At 40.9% G+C, this 24,434-nt stretch overlaps 1 protein-coding gene across 16 annotated transcripts in view; it reads left to right on the top strand.

Annotated features, from left to right (window-relative positions):
• Positions 1-24,434, top strand: part of PPP6R3 (protein phosphatase 6 regulatory subunit 3) — a 92,735-nt gene that overhangs the window by 40,793 nt on the left and 27,508 nt on the right. For 11 of the 16 annotated variants that reach the window (XM_070766034.1, XM_070765950.1, XM_070765939.1 and 8 more), the window contains 8 exons: positions 11,833-12,065; positions 13,706-13,892; positions 15,220-15,357; positions 17,525-17,590; positions 17,878-17,990; positions 20,061-20,174; positions 20,922-21,051; positions 23,872-24,024. In XM_070766034.1, the coding sequence (XP_070622135.1) occupies positions 11,839-12,065; positions 13,706-13,892; positions 15,220-15,357; positions 17,525-17,590; positions 17,878-17,990; positions 20,061-20,174; positions 20,922-21,051; positions 23,872-24,024 (1,128 nt within the window). In that variant the 5' untranslated portion in view covers positions 11,833-11,838. Of the gene's footprint in view, positions 1-9,524; positions 9,648-11,832; positions 12,066-13,705; positions 13,893-15,219; positions 15,358-17,524; positions 17,591-17,877; positions 17,991-20,060; positions 20,175-20,921; positions 21,052-23,871; positions 24,025-24,434 lie in introns of all 16 variants that reach the window. The other 5 variants (XM_070765912.1, XM_070765977.1, XM_070766013.1 and 2 more) reach the window with 1 other exon arrangement.

A 24,434-nucleotide genomic window follows, 5' to 3' on the forward strand; every position in this document is an offset into this window, starting at 1 on the left:
TGTTAGGTTATCTCCCTGTTTTATTTATTTATTTATTAGATTTGTATGCCGCCCCTCTCCGTAGACTCGGGGCGGCTAACAACAATGATAAAAACAGCATGTAACAATCCAATCCAATACTAAAATAACTAAAAAAACCCTTATTATAAAAACCAAACATACATACAGACATACCTTGCATAAATGGTAAAGGCCTAGGGGGAAAGAATATCTCAGTTCCCCCATGCCTGACGGCAGAGGTGGGTTTTAAGAAGTTTACGAAAGGCGAAGAGGGTGGGGGCAATTCTAATCTCTGGGAGGAGTTGGTTCCAAAGGGCCGGGGCCACCACAGAGAAGGCTTTTCCCCTGGGTCCCGCCAAACAACATTGTTTAGTTGACGGGGCCCGGAGAAGGCCCACTCTGTGGGACCTGACTGGTCGCTGGGATTCGTGCAGCAGAAGGCGGTCCCTGAGACAATCTGATCCAGTGCCATGAAGGGCTTTATAGGTCATAACCTATACAGGTTTTCCCTTCTCAGCAACATCCAATGTGACACTTTGACTCATCTACCCAGTCCATCTTCCCAAGGCCATACGCACACACACACACACACCAATCTTTTATCAGTGTGATATATCCTACCAGCTTCTTGATCTTCCCAAAATTTTCTTTCTGCTTCTGTTTAGTTGATAATATTTCTCCAGTTCCAAAAGCTCCATTTTGTTGCACACATAAACCAGAACATCTGAAATGTGTGTGTTTTGTTCAGGCACAAGATTACTTCAAACCAGCTGCTGTCCTTGCTTTTTAGTAAATTCTAGCTAAGGTGGTTTCTCAGTTAACAATGGCTAACAGAGAACTGGAATTTCTGTAGCTGAGCAGCATGGTCATAAAGTAGAGTTACGTGACCACATTGCTTAGCAATGGCAATTCCAGCAGTGACTGTGATGTTAGATGAGAAACTCACATGCCTCAATGTGGAAGAAGAATCCAGAAGCATGTGCTTGTGATGCTGAAATTGTGTCCCATGGAAGCAGACCAGCAGGTAAGAACTATGGGCAAGAGCATCAGCACTAAGAAGTATAGTGGACAGGTATTTCAGAGTATGGACAGTGGGTCCTTCAGGGGATGAGATCCCCATGCCACCTAAAGGCTCAGGAGAACATCCAGGAGCAACCTGCAGGAGTAACTTGCCATCTTCTGCTGCCTTTCCTTCGACTTTGATGGCAGGAAGCCAGCAGGGAAGGTTGCAAATGACAATCTTGACCACAGGAGACTGCAACCATTGTAATTATGAGCCAGTTGCCAAGCACCCAAATTACAATCGTGACTGCAATGCAGTGGCCACTATTTCAAGAACCAGTTGTAAGTTCCCCTTCAAACTCTTGCTGCACATGTCATTGTAACCACAAAGACCTTGTACACAGATAAAACCCTTTTTATGAACCCTTAACCCCTTAATTTGGGATAGAGTTGGGGTGACTGGATAGAGCTGAGTGTTTACTGGCTGGATGCCCTTCCTAATGCCATGGAAAGTTTGCAGCAGATGGTTTTGTTTTGTTTTTTGCATCCTAGGACAGAAACATTTCTCCGTACTGAAGGAGCGGGTCCAGCAGTCACATGGTTGCTCATGTCCAATCCGGTGGAACTGAGCCTAGTGTTAAAAAAGCTTGCTGGATCCGCCCTTCCCCAGAATTCGCTCAGTTCGCATATCCTGCGGTTGTATTGTGATAGCTCGTTCAACATTCTAACACCTTCCCTTCGATCTTTCCTTCAAAAGTAGTAAGAATTGTTTATCCTTATTTGTTTACTTGCACTAATAGCGCCAGCCGTTTGTGGCTCGGCTTTTTTCCTTGGGAGAAGTTGCGGTTTCGTTTTCCCCCGGCTGTTTTGCCGTTTACGATCCCCGCTGCCGCTTGTGGATTCCTTTAATCCTTTGGCCTGGAGGTCTTGGTGCAAGTATTGTTTCATTGATTTATTATAGTATTATTATTAAAGGGCTTAAGATATACCTCCTGCGGAGTGAGACGCTTGTTTTAGTCTCCTGGACTTAGTCGATCGCTTCCCCTTTAAGAATCCTATTACGGAGCGATTTTTCGGCGCGAAGGCCTTCGCGCCCTTTTTAAATTTAGGCCTCTCGTGTTGGCCTCCTGCCAGCCGCGTAGGCCTCAGTCCACCGCTTGGATCCCGGAGTGGGCTTTGGGACGCTCAGGCTTAATTCTCCACCGGCTAAGCCTCCAACCAGAGTGCCTTGGTTACTTTAATTAAAGTTTAGGGAGGCTGGCCACGCTGTATTTGGGGACACGAACTCTGGGTTTGCCCAGATTGCCCTCAAGTCTCAGCAGCTCCGAGGCCTCGGAGCAGGATCCATTCCTCTTGGGAAGTCTTTGAAATTCTTCTCCCTAATTATTCAGTTATTGGCTCAGCCTTGTCTTCTGTTAATTGTCAGACTATGGCTACTTTTCCCAAGAGAGGCACCACTCAAGGTCCCAGAGAGGCCAGGCCTACAGGCGATGAGATTACCAGTATCCCCCAGGCCTCAACCTCCTCTTCTTCAGGGGCCCGCCCCTCGACCAAAGTCACCAGGGCCGAGAAGAGAAGGGACCTAGCCCTACAAAAAATCCATGACAAATCAGCAAAGCGTTTGAAAGTACAGGCCCAAGTACTCAGTAGTCATGACCCCCCAGAGGCTTCTAATCTGCCCTCTTCTGGGGTCACTGTGTTATCTCTGGATGAGCCAAACCTAGACAGACCCCAACCTAACCTATGGGGAGTAGGTCCAGAGGAACCAGATATTATTGAAGATTCCTCCCAGCCAGGATCCTCCCAGGCCTTCAGGGATTCTTCTGCCATTCCTGCTGATATTTCTAGTTTACCTCCTGAATTCCAATCTATTTTTTCTGTGTTATCCAAGGCCATTGATGCTAAACTCTCTACCATCAATGCGCTTCCCTTACCTCCTCCTCCTCCTCGTCCCTTCCGCCCCTTGGGTTCTTCCCCAACGGTTAGAGCTCCTATTCAGGATGAATCAGATTCCTCTCAGGACGAATATGAGGACATGGAGGAGGAGGAGGATCCCTTTCAAGGCCTCTCAGATGATGAGGAATCCCAAATAAAGGTTCCTTCTCCAATTACTATTTTTCCCTCTCAATTGTTCAAATCTCTCCTCCTCAAAGCTAGAATTTCCACAGGATTGGCGGCCCAGGAGAAACAGGCCTCCACATCCACTGATCCCCCGGAGGAGAATTTACCTTACTTCACAGAGGAACAGGAGGATAATGAGGTAATTCCTATGCCTAAATTGTTTAAAGATGCCTTACTTAAGCAGTGGGATTTCCCAGCCTCGGGGCTCAATCCCACATCCAAGGACAAAAAGTTGTACAAACTCTCCTCTTCCTATGAGGAGCTCCTTTCCTTTCCTAAACCGGATGAACCTGTCAAGATCCTTCACTCGGCGGCTGCTGTGCCAGGCGAAGCAGAGGAAGTCCTTCGCCCAGAGGACAAGCGGATTGAACAGATGCTCAAAAGAGGATTCACCGCAGATTCCTGGGCCATTAAAAGTTCTGCAGCGGCTTCCTTTTTCTCCAGAGCCATGCTTCTGTGGCTTCGCCAACTTCAACAGCATATTCCTCCCGATGACTTGAGAGGTCAACAAGACTTCAATAAGGTCTTTGCAGCTGCTCAATACGTGGCTGATGCCACTTTACAATCTACTAGATTTTCTGCTAAGTCTATTGCAGCTTCTACAACGGCAAGAAGACTCCTATGGCTTCGCCCTTGGCAAGCAGGAGTACGTCAGAAGTGGCAGTTATCTCTGGGACCCTTAAAGCGCGACCTTCTTTTCGGGGATCTTCTGGATCCACTCCTCACGGAAACCACGGACAAGAAGAAAGTATTGGGTCCAACCACCAAAAAGGCTACCAAAACGCAGTCCTTTCGTCGCCCAGGGCGTCAGCAAGATCAAGCGGCTTCCTATCAGAGATCTCCAGGTCAGTATTCCCCCCGCTTTCGTTCCCAAGGTAGGAACTCCAGGGGCAGAGGTTTTCGCTTCCAAAGGGGAGCGTCCTCTAACAGGGCTTCAAAAAAACCTAGATGGTAGTTTTTCCTCGATTCCCATAGGTGGCCGTCTAGCCCATTTCGCCTCTAATTGGCGTCTCACCTCCAAGGACCCCTGGGTCATTGACACTGTTCAAACAGGCCTTCTTTTAGAATTTACTTCTCCTCCCCCTAAACGTTTTATTTCCTGCCCTTCTCCCAGGTCCTCCTCAGATTGTAACCGTATGGAGGAGGCCATTTCCCACTTATTGTCCATCAGAGCCATTCAACCGGTTCCCCCCGGTCAGAAGGGTCTAGGTTTTTATTCCATCCTATTTATGGTTCCAAAATCCTCCGGAGGTTGGAGAGCTATTTTGGATTTAAAGAAGCTGAACCTATTCATCAAATATAGGAAGTTTAAGATGCACTCCTTATCATCCATTTTGGCCGCCATCCACCCGGGAGATTTCATGGTCTCTTTAGACCTCACTGAGGCCTACCTCCATATTCCTATAGCCAAATGCCACAGAAAATTTCTACGTTTCTCCTTTCAGGGCAGGCATTTCCAGTATAGGGCGATGCCATTTGGCCTTTCCTCGGCCCCTCGGGTCTTTACAAAGCTCTTGGGGTCTCTGGCGGCCTATATCCGGGCGTCTCCCATCCACGTTTTATGTTACCTTGATGATATTTTGATTCATGGGAACTCCCTAGAGAAAGTGAAAACAGACCTTTCTGTCACCATGTCAGTTCTACAGGACCATGGATTTTCCATCAACTTTGATAAAAGTCATCTCCAACCTTCCACATCCATTTTACACCTGGGATCCGTTATTAATTCAGAATCCTCCCAGGTCTTTCTCTCTCCTGAGAGAAAAATCAGTATAGGGGAGTTAATTTCATGCATTTTATCTCAACCTTCAGTTTCCATAGTATCCCTGTCTTCCCTTTTGGGGAAGATGGTGTCATGCATAGGCATCATTCCCTGGGCTCGCCTTCATGCTAGGGAACTACAGTGGCTCCTATTACCCTTTCAGAGATCGGGGCACAGCAACTCAAGTCGTCGCATTGTCATCCCACCAATTGTTCGCAGATCCTTCAAGTGGTGGAAGTCTCCGGCCATGGACAAAGGATCCCCGTTCAGGTGCCCGGATCAATTTGTCATCACCACAGATGCCAGTCTATCGGGATGGGGAGCCCACGCCCAGGGGATGATAGCCCAGGGCACGTGGTCCCCGGAGGAAGCTTCCAAGCCAATCAATTGGCTAGAGTTAAGAGCCGTATCCCTGGCTCTGAAGCATTTCTCTCCTCGCATTCCCAACCGGCACGTTCTCATTCTCACCGACAACATTGCCACAAAAAGCCATATCTGCAGACAGGGGGGCACGAGATCCAAGGCCCTCATGAGGGAGGCCCTCAAGTTGGGCCTTTGGGCAGAAAAACATCTTCGGTCGCTCCTAGCCGATCACATCTCGGGGAGCCTCAACGTCCAGGCGGATTGGCTATCTCGAGCAACGATAGACCCAGGAGAGTGGAATCTCCATCAAGACCTGTTCCATCAAATCAGTCTCAGATTCGGCCTACCAGTTCTGGATCTCTTCGCGACCTATGCGAACGCCCAACTCCCTCGCTTCTTTTCCAGATTTCCATCCCCGGGAGCGGAAGCAATCAATGCCCTCCGGAGTCCATGGCCTCCAGGCCTACTTTACGCATTCCCTCCAATTCCAATTCTCCCGGACGTGATTCACAAGGTCCTCACCGAGAGGGCCCGAGTAATCCTAATCGCCCCTCATTGGCCCCGCCGGCCCTGGTTCGCGGATCTCCAACAGTTGTCCGTCCAGGACCCTTGGCGACTCCCCGTTTCGGGGGATATGCTGCGGCAGGGGGCCTCATTCCATCCAGACCCGGAGTGGTTCCACCTCACCGCCTGGCTGTTATCAGGAGAGACTTAGAACTGCGTGGCCACGACCCCGATACAGTGGAGGTCATTTTAAAAGCCAGAAGGGGTTCGACCAATCGAATCTACGACCATACGTGGTCCAAGTTTCACCAGTGGTGTCTACAGGAAGGCCTTTCTCCCCTGTGCATCCCCATACACAGGATCATTTCCTTCCTTATGCAAGGTTTCCATCAAGGACTTTCCACCAGCACCCTCCGGCGTCATCTGGCGGCCATTTCCTCTGTCCTAGGGGGCCCCGCAGACAGCCTCTCCGTTCCTTTCCAGAAGTTCAGGAATTCCTCAAGGGTATAGCCAACCTCAGACCTTCCAAGGTCCACAGGTATCCATCCTGGGATTTGCCACGGGTTCTCCATTCCCTCACGCAGGCACCATACGAACCCCTAAAATCGGCGTCCCTCAGGTACCTATCCTTTAAAGTAGCATTCCTGGTGGCTATTACCTCTGCCCGACGCATTTCGGAGCTGGCTGCCCTCTCAATCAGGCAGGACCTCTGCCAATTCCATCAGGACAAGGTAGTCTTGCGACTGGACCCCACCTTCTTACCCAAGGTCAGTTCCATGTTCCACAGAACACAGGATATTGTCTTGCCTTCCTTCTGTCTCCAACGGGACCATCCCTTGGCAATTAGATGGCACACCCTGGATCTCATCAGAGCGCTGAGGATCTATATCCAACGCACAGGACCCTTTCGGAGGTCAGAAGCACTTTTTATAGCCTATCACCCCAGAGTCATGGGTACCAAAGTGTCTTCAACAGTGATTGGCCGTTGGATCAGAGGGACTATATCTAAGGCCTACGAGTCGGCCTCCCTTTCAGTTCCAAAGAACATTACAGCGCATTCCACCAGGAGCGCAGCCACCTCGGCCGCTTGGGCGACTCAAGCCCCGTTGGAGGAGGTCTGCAAAGCAGCCACTTGGGCCTCGCCAAATTCCTTCATCAGGCACTACAAAATTGACTCTTACGCTTCAGCGGACGCTGCCTTCGGCAGAAGGGTACTCCAATCCGTTATCTCTCACGATAGCAATCTAATCCCACCCTAGGGACTATCTATTGGGTATGTCCCATGTGACTGCTGGACCCGCTCCTTCAGTACGGAGAATAGGCGTTGATTGCTTACCTGAACGCCTCTTCTCGTACGGTGAGCGGGTACAGCAGTCACTTCCCGCCCTTGTATGTGTCTTCTTTACTTTCCTATAACCTTTCTTCCTCTAACAATGAGAGTTGAACACTACAGAGCTTCACAGCTGAGCCTAGTCTATGGATTCGCGAATTCTGGGGAAGGGCGGATCCAGCAAGCTTTTTTAACACTAGGCTCAGTTCCACCGGATTGGACATGAGCAACCATGTGACTGCTGTACCCGCTCACCGTACGAGAAGAGGCGTTCAGGTAAGCAATCAACGCCTATTTTCATACCTAAGATTGAACTCTCAGTATTCCAAAGGAGCAGTGAGGGTCTACACCACTAGATTACTATGCCATTCTTGTGTCTATGTGTTTGCAAAATACCAATATGAGAATGAGGAAGGAGGTATACACAAAATATCCCCTCCATTTTATGAGTTCATTCACTACCATCTTGCCTTTTCTCTCTGGGAATAATTTGCAGTAACAGTGGACTGAGATACCAAAACAGCATGAATCATAGAAATATTAATAATTTGTATCTGTATTAATATATTGGATAGGTGATTTATCAGTTTCCAGCTGTTGGCTTGCTGAGCAAGAAGTTTTATATACTTTCAAAAGATGCTTGCAAATTTCTTATTTATATAATTGTACCTAAGAGGTCTGGCGTCAACAGTTTGGAATGATACATGAAATTGAGTTTACACACACACACACACACACACACACACACACACACACACAATTTAATAGAAACTGAATAAGGCCAAGGAAATATATCAAATGTATATTTCTATAATATCTTTTACAGCTGTCTTCCAAAGTAAAAGAAGAGTTACTAGCACAGTGTAAAAGGAAACAACAAAATGTGCAAATGTTAAAAATGAATATTAGGTGGTGGTCACCTAAAAGCTGTCCTTTCTGTGATGCAATAATGCAGATCCCTGACTCACCTGAATTGTAAAAACAGCATAAAACATGGCATGCATATTGAAGGCAGTAGCCTCAAATTATAAAGGCAAAAAAATAATCTTGCGGCTACCGTGTTACTGCAACCTTAGGTCTTGGTGCATTGATAGGAAGTTAGCAAGAAGAATTACTGAAATATCCAGTAGTGAGGAGTTTTCATGTATACTAGAAGTGTGAAAAGAGGACATAAAGAATTTTGAAATTTTTAGTCTATGGAGATGGAACATACTTGCTTAGAATTTGTTTTGTACATGTGAAGTAAAGATTATGAATGTTCCTGGTAAGTAATAGAACAACAGAAAGCTCATTTAGAGGAAGAGATTGCTTAACTTCTGTAATGTATTGATTAGGAAAAGGCTGAAGACTGATAAACTAGCCTTGTTTTTTTAATGGAAATAATCTTCACAAAATGATCTAGCATCTATCATAGTTGATGAGATTACAGCTATTGAGTGCAAATAAGCCTAGAAAATAAAATTTTATGGTCAAATCATCCAGATACCTCCTTACATTTTTCACTGTTAAAGTAGAAATGGTGATTATGCATTCAGTTCTTGGTATATTTGGGCATTTTATGTCTTGCACACTAAAAGCTGCTCCTATGCCGCCTCAAGTCATTGTGAAGATAAATGTATTTTTTTTGCTGAATATGATGAAATTCAATAAACTATTCTATAAACTGAACATGTTCAGTTCCTTTCTTCTCTTAGAGAGACAGTCTGGTATAGGGGTTAAGGTGGTGGCATAGAAACCAGAAAGCTCTGAGTTCTAGTCCTGTTTTAGGCATGAAAGCTGGCTACGTCACCTTAGATTGGTCATTTCCTCTTAGCTGTTAGGATAATGGTTTTTGGGAAAAAATAGGAAGGTTATTTTATATATTTGCCACTTTGAATTACTTATGAAGTGATAAAGCCAGAGTAAAAATCTGTATTCTATTCATTATACTTGGTCAAAGATCAACAACCTTCAGTAGCAACATATTGCTTTAAGCAATTGAAACAAATAATAATGCCATAGATTTGGCTGTCATAAGATTTTGAATTTTTAAAAAAATGCTTTTTATTAAACTATTTTGAAAGTCAGTAGACTAGCTCTCTTAAGAACCCTCCATTATTGGGTTCAATTCTTTTTGTATTCTGTTGCAATGCTACATATACTCTCCTTGGAAACAGCATGAGACTGATAAAAACTTTGCCAGAACTATATGAAATTAGGTGGCTGTTTTGCACCTCACTTGAGAACCAAATAGTAAGTGGAACTTGAATAGCATATGTGTTTGTAAGCATAATTACATCTTAAAAATTTAAGCTATTGTTGTAAGCCGCCCTGAATCTCTTTGGGATTGGGCAGCATATAAGTCAAATAAATTCAATAAATTTAAGTTCAATAAAATATATCTTTTGGGGGATCCTTCAATTTACCCTTTGATCCATGTTGGGTATTTTTCCTTATTCCAAGGGTCCTGGTATCCTGTTGAAAGTGATGGAATAATCTGGTCAGCATCTGCCATATTGAGAAACCAGCTCAAACACCTTGCCTGGGAGAAAGTTTGTGAAATAACGCAGTAACATGTTTGCAGTAGTATGCTTTCTTTTTTGTTGATATTTAATATTGGTCTTCCTTGACTACTGTTACAAATCAGTGGGTCTTATATATTGTAGAATTTCATGTACCATGAGGTACATATGTTTCCTTGAATACTAAATTCCATCTTCTTGAAAGGTCTTCTTTCCAAATGTCCATTGGGTTAGAAGTTGAATGCACAGGGATTTTTCAATCACAAATATTTGAGATTCTTTGAGAAGAGCTGAAATCTGGAAATCAGATTTTTAATAGGATATAGGGCAGATTTGCTTTATATGTTAAGAATGTGTGGTAGCAATGGCCTGATAAATAAGCCAATGTTTGATTTTCATTTGTGTAAAATATATTTGATGTATAGAACTTAAATTCTGCAAAAGTACTAATATATTAATTCATTGGTTATTCCTCTGTCTTTTTAATCTTACGATGATACATACCAAAAGCAGGTGGTAGGTAATTTTTGGGTAGGGGGTCATATTGTAAGAGGCAGCCAATCCAGAAATCGGCTTAACTATAACTCTGTACTGTATATACTTTTTAAAATATTGTGTCAAATCCTGTATCATTCTTTTGGTACCCTCCTTGTATGTCTGCTAAATATTGTTTGTTGCTGTAACACTAAGGATCTGCATTTGAAAGTAAGCTTTATTGGTTTCACTGAATTCAGTTCCAGATGTATATAGTGAGAATTGCAATTTATTTTAAAAGGGGTCAGTGCATTGAAATATGGGCTCACAATATGTGATTGGTTTTGATAAGGTAGCTTCCATCACAAAATCAAAGTGTTTTCTCTCTCTATGATTAAATTGTCATACAGGTAGCTAGTTTTTAATTCAAAACAATGTAGGAATGACTATATATTAAACATTTGGTCTCTGTTGTAATCTTAAAATGAAACAGTTTATCATTGTATGTTTGGTAAGATGAGCACATAATATCTTTCTAATGTATTTAATTGGTGGTTGCCATTACCCTGCTTTAGGAAATTACTAACTTACTAAATAATTGATGGATATAGAATTGCTGAGCATTTTGAAATTTTACATTAATATACATCTAGCTAATTCCTATTTTTTCTGTGAAATAAAATTCTACTAATGCACCCTTATACTAATTTATCTTTAATACAACCCTCTGAGCCTGACAGTCGATATTTTGGTCTAACTCCCATCAGCCTCAGTCAACGTAGCCAAGGTTTGGATAATGGAAATTGTTGTCAATTGAACATCTAAAAGATCCAGATTGGGGGAGGGTGTTTAATAATGCTATTTGAAATATTAACAATAAAAAAAGTTTTTTTCTTAAAACAAATAATTGGACCCTGATTTTTAAGAAATTATAAAAGGATTTTAACTCTTGACATCTTAATTTTTAACAATAATGAGGCAGTATTGATTTATTCAGGAAATAAATACTTTCCTGATATTCTATACTGTATTTACATACATCTACAATACATTTTTAAACATTTTCTTCATCAAATAAATTAATTCTGGTAACAATAGAATATGGACTCAGTTTGAGGCCTGATAGATGCAGTATTAATGGTTTGTTCTGATCTTTGGTGCTGAAGAGTTTTGCAAATTGCAGAAGACATCCATATTCAAGCATTTATTCGAGTCCCTGGAGAGGGGCGGCATACAATTCCAATTAATAAATAAATTAATATTTTTTATTCAAGCAGTGAAGGACTTCATCATCTTTTGAAAATAGGGTCTGCATAAAACAATAAGAGAAAATTCACAGACACTTAAGGATGGAAATGTAGATCAGCAATAGGATTGTGTTAATTGGTTTATAGCAATTTCCTGAGTTGACCATTGTTGGAATCAGGCTTTGAGTAAAAAAGACAAGAATATTCTAAAATACTCTAAAATCAATTTTCTGAGTCAATAAATACTTTTCTTGCTGCTGTTGCATTAACACATATTTCCATGTTAAAATCTTGTGATCACTAATCACTGTTGATATATTAAAGACATTGGCTTATCATTTTAGGCACTTTGATACTGGTAGGGTTTTTCTTCCTTGCTTTCTTTTCTTCTTTTTTTGCTACAGTAGTTTCTTGCTTTTACAGTCCAATTTGAGAAAAGGGGGGGAGTGGAATGGCTTTCTTAAGCAGGCTTTTTAAAAATTCCCTATTAATTAAAGCTATGTATTATTTTTTTTCTCTTTTCTCTAGACCAGCATGTTTTGGAAATTTGATCTTCATTCATCATCCCACATAGATACACTTCTAGAGAAAGAAGATGTAACACTGAAGGAACTGATGGATGAAGAAGATGTGTTACAAGAGTGTAAAGCTCAAAACCGCAAACTAATAGAATTTCTTTTGAAATCGGAATGTCTGGAAAATCTAGTGTCATTCATTATAGAAGAGCCACCTCAAGACATGGATGAAAAAATCAGATACAAGTAAGAAATATGTTTAATCTTAAAAGCTACACACTGAAAAAATAGGAAGTTGGGAAGTGAATTGTATGCTAAAATAGATGCTATCCAAAATTCTTTTCATAACTTGCTAAGACCATATCAAATGAAAATAACTGCATCAACTAAAATTATTTATTACTACTACTAATATTTGAACATTACGTTGTCTTATTCAGGGGTGGGCAGTTAATTTTTCCAAGGGGGCGCATGAGAAACTGGGATCGTTGTGAAGGCCTTACCAATAGGCTGAACTTAAATACTGGTTAGTTGCAAGTGTGGTGTACACTTCATTTGATTGCTAATTACTGATTGATCTCATGAGGGCTGGACAGGGACAACCAATGGGCTGGATAAAATGTCCAGGTCTGATCTTACTTGAAGTAATTTACAGCAAACCTTTCTAATAAAATATTAGATATTTTATTAATATTAATTTTATTGGTAATATTATTACTAATAATAGTAATAACATTCAAATGTAAATTGAAGCAATAGAAAATTAATAGATTAATAGTTTAAAAAGAAGGGGTGAAGGGAAAAAAATGTAACAAAAGCCATTCACACAACAGTTTGTGCAGGCACATGGTGAAGAGAGAGATTTTCCATATGGCGTCCCAAAAATGTAATTTAATAAACTTTATGAATATGATAAAATGAAAATGTTTCAAAGTATAGGCTTTAGACAAAGGTGGGCTGCTAAGGTGGAACGGTAACGTGTGCTTGCCCCCATGGCTTTGAGTGCTAGCGGAGTCCAGCACAATTATGCTACTGCCCCTGGGCAGGTAGCGAAATCGCATGCGGACATATTGCCTCCAACAATCTGGGTCCTCATTTTGCCGACCTTGGAAGGATGGAAGGCTGAGTCAGCTTTGAGCCTACTGAGATCCGATCTGCCAAACTGCTGGCAGCCGGTGATCAGCAGAAGTAGCTTGCAGTGTTGCACTCTAACCACTGCACCACCAAGGCTCTTAAGAGTAAGAAAGAGAAGACAGCTCAAAACAATGATAAAAAAAATAAGGAGTCATCCATCCATCATCTTTTGCCCAATTTATTCTTTAATTGCTATGCTTTTTAAAAAGAAGGAAAGCGGAAGAGCAAGTCAAAATAGCAATAAGGGAAGAAAACAATAATCATCTACCCATCGTCTCTTACTCGCTATGATACTTCAATTTCTATGCTTTTTAAAAATTTGCCTCCCCCATTCCTTTCTTAAGTCTTCATCTATATTTATTTCTTGAAAGTCCAATCTAAGTGTTCCTCCCACCTCTACCCTCATGTACTGTTTATTTTCTAAAATTAATTATTAATAAAAATATTAATTAAAAAGTTGCTTTTTTATTCTCAACTTTGTTTTTAGTCAGCTCTAGAAGTTGGGATTTATGTTACTTTATAATGTTTTTATAAATAATGCCTATTGTACACATAAATCAATTGAAGAACCATCTATAAAGTAGCTTCATTGAAATGCTATTCTCAAATGGAAATCCTATAAAACCTGCACAAATTGTGAAAGGTGGCTGGGTTAATTCAGAATTTAGCAGGCTGCAAAAATAATGCATGTCTTTTTTTAATTTATGACTTTGGAATTCTAGTAAAATAAAGCCTCAACTATTTTCTTTTAGATACCCAAATATATCTTGTGAGCTGCTTACTTCCGATGTTTCACAGATTAATGATAGACTGGGTGAAGAGGAATCATTACTAATAAAACTGTACAGTTTTCTTCTAAATGAGCCACCTCTAAATCCATTATTGGCCAGTTTCTTCAGCAAGGTGCTGAGTATTCTTATTAGCAGAAAACCAGAACAGGTATTTGCTTTGTGAATCTTCATGTTTGAGATTATGTCTTTCTAACACTGTGTGGAGATATATTTATGTATTTATATGCTTGTTAGAATTGAGTTGATTTAACTGAATCACTAGGAGCCATTTCCCCCCCAGCTTGAGCCCTGTTTGTACCTAATAGACTTGAATGATCCACATACTGTATATACATATTCGGATACGGAAGTAATAATGAGCCTTTGCTATATTTTTCAACTTGAAAAATTTGCCCATCTCATAAGGTACTTATAGTAATGGAATGTAATTTTAAAAAATGACTCTCTGTAATATAGTGCTTTATTTTAAATGTTCTCCCTACTCAGAAATAAAACAGGGAGCAGGGCAACTAAAAAAAAGGTCACATTTGAGGTATGTACAAGATACCATATTTTTCAGAGTATAAAATGCACCTTCCTCCCCCCCCCCCTTAAAAGAGGGTGGAAATGTTGGTGTGTCTTATACACCAAATGCCGCATTACTTTGCTGTCCCAAAGCCTTGCTCCTGCGTCCCATTTTTGGACAAAGGATCTGGAAAGCCTGCAGAGAGGTCATGGGTGCTGAGGATGGCAAAAATGGCCCAGTTTTTTTCAGTAAAATGGGGTGGGCAAAGGGTCTGGGGAGCCTGAAGAGAGCTCCTGGGTAATGGGGGAAGGGGAAAATGCCTCCATTTTTGTGGTGGGGAAAAAACGGGTGAAAAACGGGGCTGTTTTTGCCTTCTAATTACCCCATCTAGCATGACTGGAGGAGGAATTCTGGGAGTTGAAGTTCACTAGTCTTAAAGCTGTCAAGTTTGAAGACCCATGGGGTCAGGGGTGCATGGATATTCAAACTTGGCAACTTTAAGACTCCCATTTATGAGCTAGCATGACTGGAGGAGGAATTCTGGGAGTTGAAATCCACTAGTCTTAAAGCTGTCAAGTTTGAAGTTTTTAAAAAATGTACATGGCTGTAAAAAGTATACATGTTTGTTAAAAGTATGCTACACTGATATTTTATTAAACAATTAAAGTAATTATATCACTATACCATTTGGTTCAGAATACTTTTGTCCTTGTTTTCCATTTCTAAAGTCTAGGTGCATCTTTTATTCTGGTGTGTCTTATACTCTGAAAAAAACAGTACCTCAAAACAGTACTGTATTTAGTTAAAAAATACCCACCATCATGATATATTCAATGTTAAGAATGAATTTGTTGAATAAATTCCAGTTTATCAATTGATACCAGCAATTGCTTCAGCATCGTCTTCTTATGCTTTGTTGGATTCAAAATGTTTTAGACCATTCCATTAATACTTGTTCATATTTTTCCAGATTGTGGATTTCTTAAAGAAAAAACATGATTTTGTAGATCTCATAATAAAGCACATAGGAACCTCTGCTATTATGGACTTATTACTCAGGTTACTGACATGCATAGAACCTCCACAGCCAAGGCAAGAAGTATTAAATGTAAGTAGTTTATTCTCCTATTTCAAAATCCATATCTGAATAATACATTTATTAGATCACTTAAACTTTACAACAGTTACTGTTTCAAATTCTTTAAACTTTTTATGATTTATAGTGGCAAACAAAAAGAAATGCAAGGAAGAGAAAAGAATTGACTGATGATGCTACATTTACTCTTTATGGAGTTTGGAATACATTATGCACATTTAAAATTAGATTGTATATGAAAATTTCAGAAGTTGCATAGGGTTCTCCCAAGAATTGTTGTAAAGAAGGCAATACTTTTGATCTCTGCAAATTGAAGACTTTAGAAAGTGCTCTTTTGACCATGAAAAACACACCATATAACCTGTTTAAATTTATTTATACCTATTGGTGCATTCCCATGTGTTCTTATTACCTCCTTCATAGGTCTTTGAATAATTTCCACTTCTTTAGTTATTTCAGGTAATGCTAAATGTTTTCTTCTGACCCTATCTATGTGGGTTTTTTCATATCTTACACATCTCTCCAAACCATGTGTATTTTATTCCTTGTTTTTATTTCTTTTTTATATTCAATTTTCCCTTTAAATATATTTTTGCTGTACTACAGGTAAAACTCAAAAAATAGACTATTGTGCAAAAGTTCATTTGTTTCAGTAATACAGCTTAAAAGGTAAAGCGTAAGATATGAGAGAGACTCATTACATGCAAGGCAAGATAGTTCAAGCTGTGATTTATCATAATTGTGATGATTATGGGGTACATTCATGAAAACCCCAAATCCCCCATCAGAAAATCAGAATATTGCATGCGATCAATAAAAATAGGATTGTACATAGAACAATATTGGACCTCTGAAAAGCGTAAGCAAGCATATGTACTCATTACTTGGTTTGGGCCCCTTTTGCAGCAATTACTGCCTCAATTCAGCATGGCATGGAAACTATCAATCTGTGGCACTGCTGAGGTGTAATGGACGATCAGGGTGCTTCAATAGCAGCTTTCAGCTCTTCTGCATTGTTCGTTCTCATGCCTCTCATCTTTCTCTTGACAATTCCCCATAGATTCTGTATGGGGTTTAGGTCAAGCAAATTTGCTGGCCAATCAAGCACAATAATCCTATGGTGATTGAAACAGGTGCTTTTGGCAGTGTGGGCAGGTGCCAAGTCCTGCTGGAAAATTGAAGTTGGCATCCCCATAAAGCTCGTCTGTGGAAGCAAGCATGAAGTGCTCCAAAATCTCTTGGTAGACCGCTGTGTTGACCCTGGACTTAATGAAGCACAGTGGACCAACACCAGCAGATGACATGGCTCCCCGAATTTACACAGACTGTGGAAACTTTTGCATCTCATTTGGAAACCAAGGACCCAGAGTATGGAGGAAGAATGGATGCTTGAAATTCAGTGTGAATTTTCCACAATTTTTGCTGATTTGGGGAGCCATGTCATCTACTGGTGTTAGTCCACTGTGCTTCATTAAGTCCAGGGTCAATGCAGCTGTCTACCAGGAGATAAAACGATCATGGCATGCTAAGGACAGGAGATTCATTCCCAGCTCATTGAGCGGAGTTTCTGCGCTCCTGTCACCAGCGGGAAATAGCCATGCTCCACAAGGGCATGTCTGAGGCTGGATTAAGTGGTGATCCCCCTGAAAAACTGCTGAGCTTACACTCCAGATTTTCTTCCCAGCTCCCAGAAGCATTCTGCAGTGCTCAGCATGACCTGTTTTCACTAAAATGCATCCATTTTGGGGCTGCACAAGTGCTTTGGGAGTTGGGGAGGGTGAAAATGTAACACACAGAGGGCTTGGGAGGCCAAAAACGGCCCTGTTTTTGGCAAAAAATGGGCTATGTGGAGTACTGCAGAGTGTTTCTGCAGACTGAGGCGGGCAAAACCACGACATTTTTTTTTCTTGATTTCCTCCTGTAAATTTAGGCGTGGGTTATAGTTTAAAAATATGAAGTCTGAAAAATATCCTGTCATAGTCACTTATAGTACTTGTAATTTCCTTTCTACAAATTTTAGAAAGTAATTTCCTTTCTACAAATTTTGAATATCTTAGCATTTCTGGGAATGCACTTTAGTATTAAATAGTACCAGTGAGTAAATTATGCAATAATTCTATTTAGTTGTAAGTCTGGAAGGTGAGGTTTTTTTTAAAAAAATTACCATATGTCTTCACAGTGGTTAAATGAAGAGAAAATTATTCAGCGGCTTGTGGAAATTGTCCATCCTTCTCAAGATGAAGATGTAAGAAATATATATTTTTATAATTCATATTTAGTTTTATATACTAGTTTACTTCTGTTCTTCTTACAGAGTTTGAATTTTCCTCATTATATACTTAACTATAACAATACATTAAAATAGTGGGTTCTGCAGTTACAGGACTGAGGAAACATCTTAATCCACTTACTTGGAGTGTAATTGTGCCTTCTAGAAAATAGTGAATCTGTATTAAATTGTTTCTGGTATTAATTAGCAAATAAAATTGTTTAGCTTTATTTTCCCTTTATAAATGTTTTCTTGTTTTTCAGAGACAGTCAAATGCGTCCCAGTCACTTTGTGAAATTATACGCTTGAGTAGAGACCAGGTGCTACAACTACAAAACAGTTCTGAACCAGATCCACTGCTTGCAACATTAGAAAAGTAGGTTGGTGTAAAGATATTACTTTACTTTTAAAATAAGTATGTTATCTATGGATTTTGAAAGATTAAATGTATTCCTTCTGTTAGGAAAAGTAGAGCTCTTAATAACTGTAAGAGTATCCATATAAGATGTAGCAAGCAGTAAATAAATAAAAACAAAATAATTAAAGCTCTAAAGAGCAAATATTATAATCCCGCTCCAGAACTTCTTAGTAATTCAAAACACATGATACCATGGAGTTCATTCATTCACTTATTTAATGTCTTTGCTGTCTCAGCTCCACTGCTTTCTATTATGCTTTGTGGTGCAAATCATGGTGCTAATTATCACCTTTAAAGCCCTATATGAAAAAGGGCCAGATTACTTGATGGAATTCACTGTTTCCAGTTGTTTTATCTATCCCACCAGATGGAGCAAAATGGCATACTCCCCAAGCCCACTTCCCTGTTCCTGTCAAGGAAACAGTGGCATCTTGTAGAAACCAGGAGATGTACATTTTGCATTGGAATAGCATCCCCCCATCCGTGTGGTCCTGACCTCAAGGCTTTCTGGAAGGCTATATAAACCCGCAGGGATTAGGGGCAGGTTGTTAGGGAAGCCTGGCATATTGAATTTGTCACTGAAGAATATGTATAAGGTGCCTCATTTTTTATATTTTATTCATTATGCTTATATTTGTATTCATGTGGCTTTTATTCTTTTTTATTGTAAACCACTCAGGCATTTGCATAAAATAGATGACCACATTAAATAAAAATAAATATAATGCCAAAATATGACTTAGTGATATATCTGACCTCAGCCTTTGTATTTATTTATAACCATGTACTTTTTTAAAATAGGTGACTCACACATTTTATATATAATAGAAATATTTGTAATAATAGATTATAGATTAATCCACAAATTTTATTTAAAAAAAGTATTAAATAAGGTTAACCTTTACAAGAAAGTAAGAATTTGTGATACATTTAGACATGTAGAAGAAGGATTTGGTTGCCTGGACACACTGTTAATACAGGCTGTGATTACCTTGTTTATATATCAACAACATACAGTTAGTCCTCAACTTAAAACCATTTGTTTAGTGACCATTCAAAGTTACCATGGCATTGAAAAAAGTGACTTACATGTCTTCACACTTAGAATCATCTCAGCATTCCCAAGTTCAAAATTCTGGTACTTGACAACTGACAAGTATTTTGGATTGCAACACCCCACCCCACTCCCAGGCTGACAGGAATAGAATTTGTGACTTTCCTTGATGACTTCTGACAAGCTAGGACAAGTCAATGGAAGAAGCTAGATTCACTTAACGACTCTGTGATTCACTTTACAACTACACTGATCTGCTTAACAAGTGCAGCAAAAGGTCATAATATTGGACGCAGCTCACTTAACAATCACCTCACTCTTGGTCTCAGTTGTGATCTTAAGTCAAGGACTAATTATACCACAAAAGTAAGAATCCAGTTCTACACAACATGCTCCTGCAACTGTAAGAATTAGATTTGAAGTAAAAATAATTGCCTAGACCAGTGATGGCGGACCTATGGCATGGGTTCCACAGGAGGCACGTGGAGGCATATCTGCTGACACACAAGCCGTTGCCCTAGCTCAGCTTCATTGTGCGTGTGTGTGCCGGCCAGCTGATTTTTGGCTCACACAGAGGCCCTGGAAGGGTGTTTTAGGCTTCCAGAAAACCTGGGGAGGGATGGGGGAGGGGATATTTTACCCTCCCCCAGCTCCAGGGAAGCCTTTGGAGCCTGGGGAGGGTGAAACACAAGCCTACTAGGCCCACCAGAAGTTGAGAAACAGGCCGTTTCCAGCCTCCAGAGGTGAGGGAAGCTGTTTACGCCCTCCCCAGGCATTGAACTATGGGTGTGGGCACTCGCGCATGCACGATAGCACGCAGGCACGCACTTGCGGCACCCAAGGGGGAAAAAGGTTCGCCATCACTGGCCTAAAGAACTAAAGAACTTTTCAAAATAAACTGCAAAGGTTTACTTTGGAATTATCTACATACCAAAAGATATATATATATTTCAAGCATTAACTTTTTATTATAGACAAGAAATTATTGAACAGCTGCTATCAAATATTTTTAATAAAGAGAAAAATGAATCTGCAATAGTCAGTGCAATTCAGATATTACTGACTTTACTGGAAACAAGACGGCCAACGTAAGTTAATTTTTTTTATCTTTCTAGTCTAATGATTCTTTTAATTTTTAGTACCTATTAGGTTATGGTTATATTTGCTTATTACTCCTTCCTCAGATATAATGATATAATCTTATGTACACAGAAACATTCTGAATCAATATTTTTCCTGATAATTCTTATCTGATCTGTTCAATTCCAGGTATCAAAAACGAATGAACAAGTGAAATCTGAAGTTTGCATTGATAATGATAACAGATCTTCTGTTCATGCTGGTACTGAGCCAGTTATATTGAATACAGCCACAGATTTCTTGTTCATAATACAGCAATGCTTTATGGTAATAAGCCTGTTATACTCAGGCTGCCATACATATTTTAAAACTAATATTTATGTATACTGCTTCCATGACAATGTAACTGAATTAATCAAGGGGGTAATGCATTACTGCAAATATGAATTATCTTAAGGTTAACCTACTATTCGGAATATCCAATATACCCTTTATATAACGCAACAAAAGCCCTTTATATAATGCAACAAGGCTTTGAGTTCACTTCATTGTCTGAAAATATTGCTTTGGTCTCTAGAAAAGGTTGAATGGGTCTTATATTGTGGTGAGCAATTGTTTTCCGAAGATGAAAAGATGATTTGAATTTGTAATTGAAAAAGCTCATGCGTTTGTACTGTTGGTAGCAAACAGTCTCTCAGTAGCCTTGCTTACTGTATTAATAAGCAAATATTTTTCTTCTTATGTATGTGTTACAGATTTGAAGGTCACATAGAGATTTGCCCTCCAGGTATGAGCCACTCAACGTACTCGGTCAATAAAAGTGTATTAGAAGCCATAAAAGCACGACTTTCATCTTTCCACGAATTGCTCCTGGAACCCCCCAAAGTAAGAAAAAAACCCAGCTTGGTGAAAATAGATTGACTCAGTTTTGTGTCGTCTGGAGCAAGAATGTATGTGCCACCTTGCTTAATCTGAAAGGGAATTCCCTTCTGTAGGTTTTACATCTTGCCTTAGCTTTCAGTAAGGCTATATCCATCAACATAATCCTGATTCAGATTAATGATGATATTTTAGTTTTGTTCACATAACAAAAGCTGAGGTTTCCTCAGAATTTAATCAGATATGAGTATGTATTACCTGGGTTTGTTTTCCTTAGATTTTGTTTTAGGGCTGTGGATTTAAGTAGGCTGAGGAGGAACAGGTGAAACTAGCATGGGGGGTGGGGGATGAAATGTTATAATAGTAATAATAATAATTATTATTATTTATTAGATTTGTATGCCGCCCCTCTCCACAGACTCGGGGCGGCTCACAACAATAATAAAAACAATGTGCAATGTAACAAATCTAATATTTAAAAGAAAGCATCTAAAAAAACCCATCATTTAAAAACCATACAACACAAGCATAACATACATAAAACTATATAAGCCTGGGGGAGATGTCTCAGTTCCTTCATGCCTGGCGATATAGATGGGTCTTAAGCAATTTACGAAAGACACGGAGGGTGGGGGCAGTTCTGATCTCTGGGGGGAGTTGATTCCAGAGGGCCAGGGCCGCCACAGAGAAGGCTCTTCCCCTGGGGCCCGCCAGACGACATTGTTTAGTTGATGGGACCCGGAGAAGGCACACTCTGTGGGACCTTATCGGCCGCTGGGATTCGTGCGGCAGAAGACAGTCCTGGAGGTATTCTGGTCCGATGCCATGTGCTTTTGTAAAGGACCATGGCTTGTAAATTGATATTTTCCTGTAGATATAGAATCTTAAGAGTGTAATTGAGTTTTCCCTCTCTCTCTTTTATATTCTGGTGAATTGGGGAAAAAATCTTTCTGAGGCTTTTTCTTTTTCCCAAGTTTAATACATGTTTCTGTGTAGCTTCTCCAGAGTCACCTCTGACTCTAGCATCTCAAATAAGTTCCATATAAGCAACATTCTTTACCTAGAAATAAAGAGGGCTGGATGTTGTAGTCCTAACTGCAAGTTATATTCTCTGGGACTGCTCTTTCTCTCTAAATTGCCAAGCAATAGATAGCTTTGAAAAAGTGCTCTCCCCTTGTGTGGGAGAAAGTATCCTATTCCTATCATGTTTGCTAGTCTGGAACCAGATTCGGGATCATCAGACAGAAGCATTATGATTTGCTAAACAGGAGCATAATTGGCTTGTTGCGATCGGTGAGTTAAGGTTTTGTTGTTCATCACTGCTCTTTGTTGTCATGTGTAGCACTCTCCATTAGTAGACATATCCTAGAAGCCAAGGCTAAAACTGATTGTCTCTTTGATGAAGATTTATTTGTTTGTTTGTTTGTTTATTTGTTTATTTGACTTCTATGTTGCCCAATCCCGAAGGACTCAGGCGTCTTGCAACAACGATATATGTACAATAAAAATAAATACAGAACAGTAAAAGAAGTAGAACAGTTTAACTAAAGTTAAAACATAACAAACTAAAAAAAAAACCATTAAAAAGTTATTATAAATGAACTTTTATTTTGGCATTGTGCTGTTTTATGCACTCCAGGGCTTCAGAAAGCTCCCCTGAACCTTCCGGAGTGCAAAAAACAGTACAACAGCAAACCAGAAGTGTGTTTTGTCTGTTGGGTGTTTTTATGTCCTGGGAAAGGCCATTTTCCCCCTCCAGAGGGGTTTTGTGCTCATGTGTGGGGGCAGTGCAGGGATGCACATGCATGAGGCACACGCGCTAGTGTGTGCGTGCATACCCTTTTGGCACATGAGCTAAAGGTTTGCCATCACTGCACTATAGTCTTACTTAAATATTTTAGAACTAGTGTTGGGCAAACCCATTGAAGTTCGGGTTTGGCGGGTTTGGCTGAACTTGACGTCAGAGTTCGGGTTCGGACCCCCGAACCCCAACACCTCTGGCCTAGCGGGAGGTGAAGCGCTGGGAAGGAGGTCAGACTCCGGGTCTGGAGTCGCCCCTCCTGCCCCCCCAAGCCAAGTCGGCGACTTGAGCCTCAGAGCCCTCCCCTCACCGCCTATTTGAACCTGCCTGCCGGCATCCTGAATAGCCATCCGGCAGAGCCTGCCTCCCCACCCCTCTGGCACGGCGTGAAGCGAAGCGCTTGTGGGGAGGTCAGGCTACGATCCCCAGGAGCTCAGCGGGGAGAAAGTCCTGTCTTTGCAGCCGGCAGGAGAGCCACGATGGAACAAGCGAGAGGCTCCTAAGCGGGCTCCAGGGTCAGGCATGGCTTATCCCTCATCCCCAGTGGGGGGGCCAAGCAAATGGGAAATGGGATTCCCCGCCTCCTTTTGCTTGCACCCCCCCCCCCCCCCAAGTCTATGGGAAATCCACGCCTCTCCTCCCTCTTCGTGCTCCAAAGGTCTGGATTCCTTCAGCCCTTTTAAAGCCCTTCAGGGGCGGAGCCCTCCCCGTCTCTCCCTCCTGCCCACCCCCCCACTTAAAGCTGCATAGCCGGCATGTGTAGAGCACCTCCCCCCCCCACACCGCTGCTGCAATAGTATCGCGGTTTTCAATCGAACGCCGAACCTGAACACGGGCAAATTTGGTTCGCCCAACACTATTTAGAACATAAAAATAATATTCCAGAACATAAAACTATAGAAAATAATCCTTTGAATAAAATTTTATAAGCATTATGCTAAACATAGAATTATGTTCATGTTACTTAAATATTTCTTCAGGAGTTGGAATTCTGTTTTAAATGTTGCATTCTTATTTTTGTATAGAAAAGTGTTATGAAGACAACATGGGGTGTACTAGATCCACCAGTGGGGAATACCAGGTTAAATGTGATTAGGTTAATATCCAGCCTTCTGCAAACAAATACGAACAATGTCAACCAGGAACTAATAGAGCTCAACAGCATAGGAGTTATACTGGTAAGAAAACACTTTTTATATTTAACTTACTTACTTATTTACTTACTTACTTAAATACTTATAGGATTTATATGACCACTTATTGCCAATTTTTCCCCAGGGCGCCGCTTCTGCACACAGGTGCTGAGGCTGTCCGACATGCGGCGTTTGAAAACACTGCCCGGGGTTGGGTTTTTGCCTGCCTGCATGCGTGTACAGGTTGAACCAACCTCCGCGGATCGGTCACAGACAGTGGGCGGGCCAGATGCGGCCCATGGGGCGCCCTTTGCCCAAGTCTGGCCTAAATGAATGTATGTTTTTACACATACACACATGATTATGAAAAGATTCCATAATCCTATGTCAAAGAAATTTTGACAAAAGGGGTGTTTAGGATTTCGATTGCTGCTTCTGGCAAACCTGAGTTAAGC

Source organism: Erythrolamprus reginae, chromosome 1 (genome assembly GCF_031021105.1).
Source record: "Erythrolamprus reginae isolate rEryReg1 chromosome 1, rEryReg1.hap1, whole genome shotgun sequence".
NCBI classification, from domain to species: domain Eukaryota; kingdom Metazoa; phylum Chordata; class Lepidosauria; order Squamata; family Dipsadidae; genus Erythrolamprus; species Erythrolamprus reginae.